The sequence below is a fragment of the Eptatretus burgeri genome, chromosome 17 (genome assembly GCF_056783735.1).
Source record: "Eptatretus burgeri isolate ZD-2024b chromosome 17, Ebu_testis_v1, whole genome shotgun sequence".
In the NCBI taxonomy this organism is placed as follows: Eukaryota; Metazoa; Chordata; class Myxini; order Myxiniformes; family Myxinidae; genus Eptatretus; species Eptatretus burgeri.
In genome coordinates, this window is record NC_140977.1 from 61,164,211 (window position 1) to 61,179,210 (window position 15,000).

Here is a 15,000-nt window from a genome sequence, read left to right on the forward strand (position 1 = left end):
TGTGGTGAATTGAAGGTCGTGACGTGTGATCACATGTTGCCCGGCTCGAGCACAGAAGAGATAAAGCTGAGGTTCGGCTCGGCCGCGGGGATTGTCCCTGGGGCATTGTCGTTTTATGTCGGCGGCTCACTTCGTGCTCATTGAATGGTGAGAATACTGATTGATATATAATACTGACTTATTTTGCGGTGATTAGTTGCGCGTGTGTACCTTACTGCTTATGTACTCCATGCTGCGTCTGTATTTCCTGGTGTGCCCGTAGAAGCGGCTTCAATCAAATGGAATAAAGCCTATACTCTGAAGGTTCTTCTCTCGTCCTCATTTCATACACCTTTCATGTCTGGTGTTGGCTTAATGGTGAGGGTGGCGGGCTTGGGATCCAAGGGTCCCGAGTTGAAATCCCGCTCAGCTGTTGAATTGATACCAGGTGGCATTGGTATGAAGGCATTGGTATAGAATACGTTTAACTTTTCCCTTCCCCACTTGGATGTTGAATTAATACCAGGTGGGATTGACTCGGCCTGTCATCCTTCCGAGGTCGGCAAAATGAGTGCCAGCATGCTGGTATACTGTATCGGAGTGGCGATCCGTCCAGGATTGTGCCCAATAGCCAAGGAGCCTGCTTAGGCAGCACCAACGCTCTGCACAAAGTATGGTCCCAATGGATGGATGGATGGATACCCCTTACACCCTTCGGACAGATGACACAGCTGAGACCCTTGACCATCTTATGTTACAACTGAATTTCAAATAAATATATTACCAATATTACAAATAGATTTGTGGATAAAAAAGTTTGTTTAATGATTGGTGAAAATCATGACAACACAGCAAATCTGTGACATCATTCTCTGCAACGATGTGTGGAGAGACGAGTGCAGCGAGCCGATCCACACTCGTGGATATAAAACGATGCTCTCAGTCCAGAAAACTCATACCCCGAGCCCCCCCCCCGCCCCTCCCACCCCCACCATACTCCTTTGCACAGGCCAACATGGTCGAGAGATTTTGCAGTATGGGCTGCAAGATATCAACTTTTTGGGTGAGTTGATCAGCAAGTTCTCCAAATCTTTCATTGTGCACCTTTCTCACATGTACGTTCCCAAATGTTTTGGCTTATTTGAGAAGCTTTGTGAGCCATTTAATATTACAATCCATATCTGGCATGCACGGTAAAGGTCCGGCCACTCTGGTCGACTTCGTTGCTCAGGGTTTCTGCGCATTCCTGACAAGATTTATGGGGTTGATTACCTCATTTCAAAAGTCACGTATTGTGAAGCAAAGGACAAAGCAGGAACAGAAGTGGATGTAATGAAGTTCTATGTCTTGTAATAATGTGGAAAAACAGCACTTTATTGAGTGTCCCCAAATAGATTCTCAATCAGAGTTCACTTACAAGGAGTTCAACACAGCAGGAAGCCATTAGACCCATCAATTCTATACAATGGCTGCCAACCAATGGTTGTTTATCCATGCTGCTCTATCGTTTTTTTTTTTTGATGCTGAGCATCAAGTAAGCAGCACATGCCATTTCTTAATTGTTTGGCATGACTTGGCCGGGGTTCGAACCGCTGATCTCCCACACTAAGAGCCAATTTTCCAACCATTAGGACTGGCTAAAAATCGTCCCGTTTGAATCGATGACATAAACATCACTAAGAACATTCTGGTGTCTTGTCGCTTGGTTACCTCCACCACCGAAGGTGGATGGAGGTGATGTTTTCTCCCCCGTCTGTTTGTCTGTAATAATGGCATTTCAAGAAGTTGTGGACAGATTCAGACAAAACTTGGTGGTTGGCTTGGTCAGTATCGATACACTTACTGGTGGGCTCATACCGGTATATTCTGGTATATCAGCATTAATATATATATATATATATATATATATATATATATATATATATATATATATACATATATATATACATATATAATAAACACAATTAATGTTTTATACGCAAGTTCCAAAAATATCCCAAACATCAGCAAGGTTATGGAATCCATCATCGCTTCAGACATTAAATCCTTCATCTTCTCCAATGGCCTGACTTCCAATCATCAATTTGGATTCAGACCAGGTCACTCTACCCTGGATATGCTGCTTCTGCTCTCCCAACAATGGATGGAGGTCCTCAATGCCGGACATGAAATCAGAGCCATATCCCCAGACATATCACATGCTTTTGACATGGTCTGACACCCTGCCCTGCTCACCAAACTCTCTTCTTATGGTATCCAAGGCCATCTCCACTCATGGCTCGCAGACTCCCTCTCCTGTCACAGTCAATGCATGGCTCTTAATGGAATTCTCTCATCTCTTCCTGTCCAGGTTGCAGTTCCTCAAGCCAGTGTTCTGGGCCCTGTTCCTTTTCTCATTTTCATCAATGATCTCAATGACTCTCTGGAAAATCCTCTTTATCTCTACGCTGATAACTCCACCTTCTGCCATACCATCTGGCATCCCTCAGATGGGCAAGCAGCAGCCTCTTCACTCTCTGCAGATCCGGATAAAATCACAAGCTGCTCCAACACGTGGAACATGTCTTTCAATCCTGACAAATCTAACTCTCACTATGTCTCTCCGAAAGGACTGTCTGGAACCCCCCTCCACCCCCCCCATCTACTTTCTCAACAACCCTCTTGAAGAAGTCCTCTTATTCAAGCTTCTGGGTCTCACTATCTGCCATGATCTTTCCTGGGAAAGCCACATTTCCAAACTGGCCTCCAAAGCCAGTCGCCAACTGGGCATCCTCCATCGTGCAAAGACCCTCCCTGGTACACCTGGGCTCCTGACCACATACAAAGCTTTCGTCCACAGCTTGATGGAGTACTGTTCCCCCTCTGGGATGGTGTTCTCGCCCCTCATCTTTCATTGCTTCATGCTGTGGAAACCACGCTGTGTGCGATATGTCCCCCCCCCCCAGCCACCATATTTCCACAGGGTGCTCAAGGTCCGCCAGCAAACCCCCTTCTGGTAAAACTACCAAAATCAAGAATCATTGTTCACCTTCACCCTTTCATTCCTCTTTTTCCCCACCTTTGGAACAAACTCCCACACTCTCTTCAATCCCACTCTTCCCTCCAGGTCTTCAAAACAGCTGTTCACCACCATCTCATATCTTCCCCCATCCAAAACCATGATCTTTTCTACCCCTGCTAATCTACCCCAAACCCACCTCCTCGTGTCTCTGTTCCACACTGTTTTTTTTTCCTTCTCTCTCCCACCCCTCATCTCTTGCTCCCCTTGTTATATGTTCTATGTGTTAGCTCTCACTCGAGCCTCGACAGTGTATAAAATTTTTTTTTAATGTAATGGTCCATTATGTGTTCATATATGATGTAAACATCATTGACACAGTAATTTTTCAAAGTAATTTCACATGGGGCTTTTCCCCCATGATGAGAACGGTTATTTTACTTCCAACTTCAACTTGCATTAAAAATGATTTTGTTTTCAAGCGAGATCCGTGTTGGTAATCGGCACAGGTCGGTATCACTATTGCAGATCGCCATGTTGGTATGCCGATCACGGATCGCCATGTCGGTAAGACTATCGCGGATTGCCGTAGTACACCGGTATCGACTCATACCAGTATGTCTATCGTACCGGTATGACGATCACAGATCGCAGTGCTTTCTGAAGCACACCGGATTCATATAAATGACCAAATGGCAATTGATTTAAAAACAGCCACGAAGGCAAAAAAAAACGCGATTGCTTGTATGGTGCTCGGATGCTGAGGGTTAAAATTTAAAACCTAGTGCACTTACTTCCTGGTATGTCTTAACATGATACATTCCACTGGGCTTAGTGTAGCCGAGACACCGAGTGCATTAAAGTATATTTAAATCATGGTCTTTAAAGATTGTACAAATATTTCTTCGATTTGTTGGTGATATACTGGGTTTTTTGTCATACCGATTTTTTTACGATAACTTTAATTTTCTCATTTATTTAATTTTCGATTATTTATTTAATTTTCTCAGTGATTCTTTACCATTAAGCAAAAGAGCCAAAAACAAAATATAGCACAGTATTTCAAAAGGTTGTGGACATATGACAAGACTTGCTGGATGAGTTGGTTAAGTGTCAAGAACAGGCTGATTAGATTTTGGTTCAAGTGTGGATCCAGATTTGGCCTATCATTGGGTTACAAAACATAAACTTGCAGCCTGGCAGAGGTACGTGCTTTCCTAAGTGCCATTCTAGTTATATGATGTCAGCCTTGCCACAGAGAATCACTCCTGCCTTAATGGCCCAACATGAGCTCTAAATATTTGCAGAATAGCTCGAACGCAACAAAGCATACTCTGGACAGCCAAGTTGGTGGACTCAAACTGGAGACACAATGAAGACTTAGCCAACGAACAGTTCCATGTTCCGAAGAGGGAAAAATCAGCCCAATTGGAAGAGTGAAAGAAACAATCACAGCAGCTTCACCAAAATATCTGTCCTTTTTGTGTTCCCTCAATCTCTCTAGATCTTCTCTCTCTTGATAAAGTGGATAGCAGTTGACAGATTTCAAAACTGCATTCCTAATCTCTCGAGGCTCAATCTCTCTATGCTTGCTTGCACTTGCCTCAGCAAATCTCCACTCAGCCAGTCGTACCTTTATACAACAAGGATGACTGATTCTGACCAATGGTAAGTTGCTCATAAACACTTTTTTTACTGCAATTATCCACCTCGTTCACGTTTCTTTACCGTTTATTTGACTAACATTGCAAAGAACATTATTTCATAATAAAACTAGAAGGGCACTCGGTAGAGCGCATACCTTCACCACACAATGCCTGATCCACGAGAACATATCGGGCCCAATACATTTTCGAAATATCGTGCTGTATATCTTTTTTGGCCCTATCTCTCAATGGTGAAGAATCACTTAAAAAAATTAAATAATTTTCGTATCCAGATACAGATTTGGATGTTCACCAAAATAGAATCAATTTGTCCCCACCACATACCCAACGTGTCCAGCAAGTTTTGTCCGAATCCGTCTCCAACCATGTTAGATATCGCGCTATATATCGGTTTACCCCTATCTCTCAATGGTGAAGAATCACTTTAAAAATTCTTGCATCCAGATCCGGATCTGGATCTTCACCAAAACATAATCAGTTCGTCCTTGTCACACACACACAACCTGTCCACAAAATTTAATCTTGATCCGTCCAAACTTTTTGAGAAATCCTGCACACAGACAAACAAACAGACAAACAAACAAAAAGAGAGAAAGGGGTGAAAACAAACTCCTTCACCTTCAGTGGCAGAAGTAACAATAATTAAGCATGTACTAAATTATGTGTCTCATGAAAACAATAATTCCATCATTAACCATTCCACACAATCAAAAGAAAACACAAAAACTAACCATTCCATTCAAAGGAAAATGCACGTGCACGATCACTTGCCTCTTACTCGTTGGAATTACGTTGCCATTTGCTGCTGTTGTGTCAGCTGCCTGGATGGATGCAGTTGTCATTTCTCGATGATCTATATTAAATATCTGGTGTGGTATAAAAACCAATTCTCAAAACAAATAAACTACAATGCAACAACCAGAAAAACATATTTATCTATCTATACATCTATTTAAACAGAGATCTGCTATATCAGAATAATCAGGCACTCCTTCATTTCATGACAAAAATGTATGGATATATATGTACCACACACACACACACACACACACACACACACACACACACACACACACACACACACACACACACACACACACACACACACACACACACACACACACACACACACACACACACACACACACACACACACACACAGCCCCATCACAGCGTTCGCTGCACAACCTGTTAACAAGATGTCGCCTGCCATGTGAGCACATTGTCTCTGCCCTGCTGATCATCAGTCAAGAGGTTTGCAGCCAGGAACATTACATTCAACCAAAAAACACACCGACGATGACACGACGCAAATGTCATGTACATAAATTATACCAACACATCACCTCCAAACCCAGCATTGGGTCATGAAGTCAGTGTGCTTCTTTACATGACATGATCTGCGGCGATGCTCACCATAACAGCCAAGAGGTGTGATTGATGTTTAAATGACAAATGTGATCATCATTGGTTAGATATTTATCAGAATGCCATCCTGATGAGGATGAGACCAAAATCTGTGTAAGTGGCTGCATTTGATGTTTAACTGATGTTGCCAATCTAATGTTTGACTGTTTGACAGAGTCGCTGGGCCGAGGCCTCCGGATCGGAGGTGACGCTTTGGTGTAGGACGTGATGTCCATTGGAGATATCAAGGGGAGTATTCGGCACACTCCACATATTTTTATATATATATATATATATATATATATATATATAATATATATAATATATATATATATATAATATATATATATATATATATATGTATACATATATACATACTGTTACGGCTGTGGAAATTTGCAATACACCATAAAGGTCCTCAGCTCAGTTATGACGCTAAATTTATGTGCAGATAGGTCCCCACCGTTGTTTAAAGGGTTTTCTTCGCATCACCGGGCTGAGACCCTTTGAGATAGCCGTTTTTCTTTATCTGTCGTTATTTTGAACCACACAACAACCACCCCCATCTTCGCCACTGCGTCCGCTTCCGAACGGCAAACAAAGGCGCCAAGGAAGGAACTGCGAGGATGCGCGGGTTTTCCTGCCTTTTTTCCCCGCGCTTGGTGTGAAGGGAAGGGGGCAGGGCAGCTCGCTGCTGATTGGTGGATGCATGGCGTGAGGCGGTTGGAGTGAAGGCACGCCCCTTTTCGAGAAGTTTCTCGAAGGGAGGTGGAGCCGAAAACGGGTAGGAGCGAAGGGCGGAGCCCCGCGTTATATAAGGCAGTCCGCACGCGGGCTCTCTCTCTCTCTTGGTGGTCGGGGTCGAGTTCGCTCTCTGGGTTGGTCGTTGGTAGTTGTTCGTTCGTCGTTGGTGGTGGGTCGTGAAAGTCATCAAGAAGAATCTCTCTCTCCTTTTCTCGGTTCTGTGCTCGTGGTCCGGCGAGCGGCCTGTCAGAGGAGGCGCAGCAGAGCCGGCTGTGGGGCGTGAGCCTGCGCGTCCGTGTCGGAAACGCCGGAGAGAGCTCACTGACCACGCCAGGGGCCCGAGGTCAGGCGCGGCTACACAAGGCCGTGGGGAGAAGACGTCGCGACCTGCCCACCGTCGCGCCACGAGGGCGCGGGTAAGACCCTTCGGTCTCGTGGGCCTGGCCGATCACCCAGGTTCCACGCCACATTCGGCCCACGGATCCTGTCTGCTACCCTTGTCTTTGGGGGTGGCCATTTCTTTGCTTTTGGCTACATGGTGTGGCGCCGTCCGAATAAGTAAAACTGCTTAAGTGACAGTGCATGTAATAAAACATTGCCTTTCTTCGGTGGTATTCCTTCTATTTGTCGCTTGGATATTGCATGACTGTATACGTGTCGTTGTAAATAAATGTCCTTGTGTGAAATGTATCCCGTTCGTCGTCCTTTTTCCTTTTTGAAAGTGTCATCTTGAATCGCGGAATAAAATAGTAGAGGGTTTCAAACACCCGGTAAAAAAGAATCACATCCGGCGAGGTCGGGCGATAATATCCGCTCGGTTATCGCTGCAGCACGGAACGGACCGCTTAAGCGGTTCGTGTCCCAAACCGACCGGCGCCGAGGTACGGTCACCCGGTCGACTGCCCGCGCAGGTACTTAGGTAGATCGGATCGGCGAGCAACCCTATGTTGCGCGGGTCGGCAATTGGCACGACCGTGGTGAGGTTAAACCCCAACCCGTGACTGGTTTCTGGCGATAGTTGCAGGAGGGTCACGACTGAATTGTCCGTCCGGTGGGCGACGCGGTTGCGACTGGAGTTACGCGGCCGCTCGCACGCCGGCGGGCGCGAATTCGTAAAACTGGTGTCCGGGAGTGGGATTCGAATCCACCCCGTCTCCAAACTAAATTTACGGGAATCGGTTCAGGGGTGAGTGGAGCGACCCCCGATTCCCACCAAACACGAGCTTTAAAAAAAAAAAAAATTATTCCATGAAATAAGATGGCGTTTCAAGGCGAGCGGGTGCCGGGGGCATGAGAAATAGAAATGAGGGAAGAAATTGTAGAATCCATGGCCCAGGATGAAATCCCCGAGCAGGACATGTCCGTGCAGGTTGAATTTCCCCCACAACCGAACCCAGAACCCGAAATGGGTGTGGCGGCAGAGGCCGCGGTGGATGACACCCCCCCCTCCCCTCCTCCGGCAAATTCCCTCCCCAATGCCCGGCAGATCCACGCCTGAGGGCGAAGCGATTGCCGCAGACCCACCTAACATGGGCCAGCTATTAATGGGTTGGTTGGCAAATATGCAACAGGCATTGGAAAGCAAAATGGAAACAAACACGAATGAAATAAAAACAAATGCATGCAGGATGAATAACAAAATAAACTAATGTCACCTGCAGGGTGACCCGTATCTTGCCAAAAGGTGACCACGTGTAACTTCTTGAAGGTCACACTGAGGTGAACAGAACTGCTATCCACCAGGAGCGACTCCTTGAGGAATATCTGCCTACGAGAGATTCCAATGAGAATCGTTCTACAGAGTAACCATGAAAAATATGCTTTTTCCTCGTAATGTCACCAAATGACGTCATAATGTCTCAAGCTTGACATATCTATAAAGCACTCATCGAGGTGTTAAATTTGAGGTCCTACACGATATGGTTCCTAAAACTTGAAAATTTGACCTTGGGGTCAAATATGTTTGACCTGAGGCGCTAACCATGAAGGTCAAGGCCAATCGCCACCAAAAATTAATCAGCTGAGCGCCAGACCATGAACTATATTCCCATGAAGTTTGAAGACGATCGGATCAAAATTACTCAAAAAATAAGGGTTTCGTCGACTCCGCTGATTTGCGACAAAGTGACCTTGACCTTTGACCTTGACCTTTGACCTTGACCTTCAAAATTTTGTGCACTGAAAGGGACCTCGATAGGCCTCTGATATGCGAAGTTACAAAAATTTCCAATGATAACTGTGCTCTGCAGAATTTTTTATACGTGATTACAGACAAACAAACAAACAAAAAAAAAACATACAAGCTGACTAACATATCTTGCAAAAACTTCGTTTTGGCAAGATGATGAATGCGAATATGCAACAGGTGAAAAACGGAGTGAAGGAAGAAATGAAAAAAAATGCAGGGTGAGATGCAGAGCATGGGCATAGGCCTGCAGGCAGGCATGATGGCAATTACGAGGAGCGAAACGCGGGCAGTGGAGCTCAAAATGGCGCCGCCACGTACTTGAGCGAACGAGCTGGGGGAGTGCAACGGCTATCAGGCCCGCAATGGAGGCGGGTGAAGACAGATTCATTTGGGGGACGTGTTGGGCGAGAAGCGTAAAGGTGACGGAGAGAGTGACGGTGACACAGAGGGAAAAAGTAAAGGGGGTGACTGAGACGTGTACGGCAAGACACGTGGAGACGGCAGAAATAATAGTTGAGACAAGGGAGGTAATGGGTGATGAGGTGACTGAGTTGTCAGAGACACGGGAGATAGAGGGTGAATTGGATGGGGTTAAGGACGAGCACACACACACGGAGGTAGTGGAGGATAATGGGGGCGAACTCGTGGAATGTCTCAAGACCCAGTGCGAGCAGTTGGATAGCTTCCTCCAGGAACGAGGGGAGGGAATATGCCCCCTTGAAGCGGTTCATGACCAGGTGGGTCCGGTCGAGCTTCGCGGAGTTGAGGGGGCGAGTGCTGTTGATGGGTGCACGGAGAGCTTGGGGGGTATAGAGGCCCCGGAAACCCTTGGGGTGGCACGAATCCCCAGTGTGGTTACGAGTGTGGTCCCGGTGTGTGTGGTGTCAAAATGTGTGTATATGAGCGTGGTGAAATGCGTGCTGCAACGCGCACATAGCGTGGGTGCAAGGGCGTGTGTGAGAGCGACCGTGTGTGTGACAGAGACCCCGTGTGTGGCTGATACCCCGAGTGGGAGGGAAACCCCGAGTGTGAGTGGTGTGGTTACGAGTGTGCCGAAATGCGTGCTTCCCAGCACGCCGTGCGTGAGTGAAGGGGTGTGTGTGACGGAGACCCCGTGCATGAGTGGAACCACGTGTGCGCCAGAAATGGCACGCATGAGTGCAGCACGGTGTGTGAGAGAGACAGCGTGTGCGATGTCGCTGTAAGCAAGGGAGATGACGGTCGGCATGCGCGAACACGCAACCGCATCTCCGAGTGAGAGTGTCATGGTGAGGTATTGTAAGCCTCGTAACACGCAGGAGTGTGTGCGTGGAATGGCGACGGAGACAGCGACAGATAAAGGACAAAGGCCGAATAGCGGCCGTAGCTGTTTTGGGGACCGTGCCGGGTTTGCCCGGTGGCGAGCGCGAGGTTCGTGCCGTGCAGCGCACGAGGCCGCCACGTGCACGCGTGCGGGAATGAAACCCGGTCCGGAAACGCCCGCGGTGGATGTTGCCGATCCCGCGACGGACAAAAGCAAGGCTGGGAAATGGATTCGGAACGGATGGGTTCTCCAGACGGGCGTGTGTATGAAGCTCTATTTGGCCTGCGCAGTGTGTTCAGTTTGCAGAGCGCACGGCGCAGGTTACGGACAGGCAGAGCACACGTGCTCGCGTGGGGAAACGCGAAGTTTGCTTTGAATGCGCAGGGTGACGTCATGGCTGCACGTATGGTTGGAATCCGGCAGGAGGGAAATCCCTGCCGGATGGTGCCGTCCTAGAAGGGACAAGGTGCGCGGAACGCGAACAGCTGCCATGACGTCACGGGGTAAAAGAAAGCGCAGGTTGCGAGTTGCCGCTCTGGTGATGCGCAGTTGGAAAAAAAAAAGTTGAGAAAAGCAAGCCTCGCTTTCGGGTGAACATGATTCCCGGGCAAGGGGTGGAAGACCCCCCTGCCTGGGCACAATAATACAACTAGTTAGGGGGAAGGGTTAGTGTGAGTTAGACCGGCTTAATGGGGCAGGGGTAAGTCCTCATGGGGCCCGTGGAATGGATTAGTTAGAGGGATTTTAGGTGAGATTTAGGATGGAAAATGGGAAATGATTTTGAGGACAGAGATAGACTTTGGACGTGTAGAGGCGACGTAGTTTAGCTACGTAGATTAAAAGGAACGTGATGTAGTGTAAGGGACGACGTGGGAGCACGAGAAAGTTAGGGGATGTAGTCAGCAGAATGGCATGGTTCAGCGATGTGTGAGAAATGAAGTGGAAAATGGAAACATGTTGAGTGAGTGAGGCCAGCGGGTCTGAGTGTATGGAGTGAATGTGGAATGCATGGTGCGGTGAGTGATTGGGGGGAGGAGTGACTCCCACCCAAGGGACCCCGGGGTCAGTGTAATGTGAGTTCGTGGGTTAGTTAAATTTACAAAATGGAGGTCGTTTTGCTGTTGGTGGGAGTGTAGGCTCGATACCCATTTGGAGGGGTGCAGGAGCCCTGTTGACAGGCTGGGAGCGTGGCTGCTAACGGTGAGTATCGCTGAGTGGGTACCCCAGCCACCGGGCTAGTCGGCCTTGGTAGGCCAAGGGTCCGGGGGGGGGCGGGATAGCTTAGTGGGCACGGGTGGCCCGCATGATGTGGGGCCCGGGACGCCATTGGCCACGTGGGCAGTGTACTGGGCACGGGCGACCCTCGGAAAGGGGCCCGGGGCACCAGCCTGCCACGTGAGCGTTTCAGGGGGGTCGCCAGGGACGGCACTCCCCGGTGTTTAGGGATCTGGTAGGCTCGGAAGCAGTGTAGTGCCTGGGGGTGCCATCGTTGGGGAATCGGCAGAGGGTAGTTCCTGCCAAGGGAGCCACGCGTCCCGACCACGAAACCGTGCAAGGGCATGAGAGAAAATTGGAGGGCATCGCCCAAAATTGTAAGGACACCAACACAGGTGACGGAAATCTTGGTTGTTGGAACCGATAGTTTAAGCAAGAGGCACTTGTTGAAAGCCCCGGGGTAGCTTAAGGAATAAATGTTAGGGTAGATTAGGAAGTGTACCCCTCCGCACCATCCATCCCTTCGCTCTCGTTGTGGGCCGCTGGACTCACCTTGGGTTAGAGATCGCTGAGATCTGAGGAGGCCATTCTGAGGCTTCGATTGGGCCTCGACACAGGACGCTAGCTCTCACTCATTCCCCTCCAGGAAGGGAACGTAGGGGTTGGGAGTAGGCTAGGAGACGATAGGTTAGCCGAACAAGGACGATAAAGGGGGTTAGGAGACGAGTTATAGTGGGGGAAGTGAAAACAAAAAAATAAGTTGGGGCTAAATTGGGTTTTGCAAATTAAGGGGGTGGGTATGAACAGAAGACAGGCAAAGGTGATAGGTTGGGAGGGAGACAGTAGGGTAGGTCCGAGCCCGCCTTCCGAGTGGCCAGCACCACCGCACTCCCTCCACCAACCTCCATTTCAAGGCAGAAAGCTGGCCAACTTCGTCTGCCGGCTGTTTTTACTGCAAGGCCTGTGCCAGCCACGTTATCTGCTGGCTGTTGCTGCAAGGCCTGTGCCGGTCGGATCGTCTGCCGGCTGTTTACTGCAAGGCCTGTGCCGGTCGGATCGTCTGCTGGCTGTTTGCTTCAAGGCCTGTGCCGGTCACTTCATCTGCCGGCTGTTTGCCTCAACGGCCTTGCCATGCCACGCCTTGTCTGCGTGCCTTTGCCTTGGCCCATGCCTGCTGCCCTCGTTCATCTTGCCCCGTTCTGTTTTGCATTCACCCCCCCCCCCCCCCGTTCATTACAATATGCGCCAGGATCATCGTGCAAATTGCAAGGACTGCCCTGTTGGCAGCTGCAACACGGGACTGCACTGGCAGCCCGTGCAACGTTTGCCAGGTCACTGCGTTCATTTCAAAAGGGGGACGCCTTGGACGGTGTGTAAGCAGCCGGCCACATTCCCTGTCACCTGCAGTGGTTGTGACTTTTGTTTTTCACTAGAGTCCATAGATCCTGGGCCATGGGGTAGTGGAAATTTTGTAAGTTAAGTTGTTAAGTTGTTATTGTACATGAGTGCACCCCCAGCATGTGTGTCTTAGCGCCGGCAATTTATTTAAGTCGTCTGTATGAGTGGGTTTGTTTAGTAAGTTACTCAGCCCGTAGGTTATTTTTTTTGGGGACACGAATACACTGAATGTCGCACTCAGGGATCCAAAGGTAAATCGTTCTCGGGGAGAACTTACACATTATGGCACATGAAAATTCGACGACTCGGGACGAGTCTGTAAAAAGGGGAGGGGGTAGTGTTACGGCTGTGGAAATTTGAAATATGCCATAAAGGTCCTCAGATCAGTTATGACGCTAAGTTTATGTGCAGATAGGTCCCCACCATTGTTTAAAGGGTTTTCTTCGTGTCACCGGGTTGCGACCCTTTGAGATAGCCGTTTTTCTTTACCTATCGTTATTTTGAACCACACAACAACCACCCCCATCTTCGCCACTACGTCCGCTTCCGAACGGCAAACAAAGGCGCCAAGGAAGGAACTGTGAGGACGCGCGGGTTTTTCTGCCTTTTTTCCCCGCGCTTGGTGTGAAGGGAAGGGGGCAGGGCAGCTCGCTCCCGATTGGTGGATGCACGACGTGAGGCGGTCGGAGTGAGGGCACACCCCTTTTCGAGAAGCTTCTCGAAGGGAGGCGGAGCCGAAAATGGGGAGGAGCGAAGGGCGGAGCCCCATGCTATAGAAGGCGGACCGCACGCGGGCTCTCTCTCTCTCTCTCTCTCTCTCTCTCTCTCTCTCTCTCTCTCTCTCTCTCTCTCTCTCTCTCTCTCTCTCTCTCTCTCTCTCTCTCTCTCTCTCGCTCTCTCTCTCTCTCTCTCTCTCTCTCTCTCTCTCTCTCTCTCTCTCTCTCTCTCTCTCTCTCTCTCTCTCTCTCTCTCTCTCTCTCTCTCGGTGGTCGGGGTCGAGTTCGCTCTCTGGGTTGGTCGTCGGTAGTTGTTCGTTCGTCGTTGGTGGTGGGTCGTGAAAGTCATCAAGAAGAATATATATATATATGTATGTATGTATGTATGTATGTATGTATGTATATATATATATATATATATATATATATATATATATATATATATATCTCTCTCTTTCTCTCTTGGTCCGGCGAGCGGCCTGTCGGAGGAGGCGCAGACGGGAGGCGCAGCAGATCCGGCTGTGGGGCGCGAGCCTGCGCGTCAGTGTAGGAAACACCGGAGAGAGCTCGCTGACCACGCCAGGGGCCCGAGGTCAGGCGTGGCTACGCAAGGCCGTCGGGAAACGACGTCGCGACCTGCCCACCATCGTGCCACGAGGGCGCGGGTTAGACCCTTCGGTCTCGTGGGCCTGACCGATCACCCAGGTTCCACGCCACATTCGGCCCATGGACCCTGTCTGTCACCCTTGTCTTTGGGGGTGGCCATTTCTTTTCTTTTGTCTGCATGGTGTGGCGCCGTCCGAATAAGTAAAACTGCTTAAGTTACAGTGCATGTAATAAAACATTGCCTTTATTCGGTGGTATTCCTTCTATTTTGTCACTTGTATATTGCATGACTGTATACGTGTTGTTGTAAATAAATGTCCTTGTGCGAAATGTATCCCGTTCGTCGTCTTTTTCCCTTTTGAAAGTGCCACCTTGAATCGCGGAATAAATTAGTAGAGGGTTTCAAACACCCGGTAAAGAAGCCACATATCCGGCGAGGTCGGGCAATAATATCCGCTCGGTTATCGCTGCAACACGGAACGGACCGCTTAAGCGGTTCGTGTCCCGAACCGACCGGCGCCGAGGTACGGTCACCCGGTCGAGTGCCCGCGCAGGTACTTAGGTAGATCGGATCTGGCGAGCAACCCTATCTTGCGCGGGTTGGCAATTGGCACGACCGTGGTGAGGTTAAATTGGCACGACCCCCACCCATGACTGGTTTCTGGCGATAGTTCCAGGAGGGTCACGACTGAATTGTTCGTCCGGTGGGCGACGCGGTTGCGATTGGAGTTACGCGGCCGCTCGCACGCCGGCAGGCGCGAATTCGTAGCAACACATAT

General features: G+C 48.9%; 1 protein-coding gene across 1 annotated transcript in view; it reads right to left on the reverse strand.

The window, feature by feature from the left end:
- GLYR1 (glyoxylate reductase 1 homolog) overlaps positions 1-15,000 on the reverse strand; it is a 226,335-nt gene that overhangs the window by 153,061 nt on the left and 58,274 nt on the right. Inside the window, exon 4 of the mRNA XM_085861442.1 lies at positions 5,416-5,510. Within this exon, the coding sequence (XP_085717568.1) occupies positions 5,416-5,510 (95 nt within the window). The remainder of the gene's footprint in view (positions 1-5,415; positions 5,511-15,000) is intronic.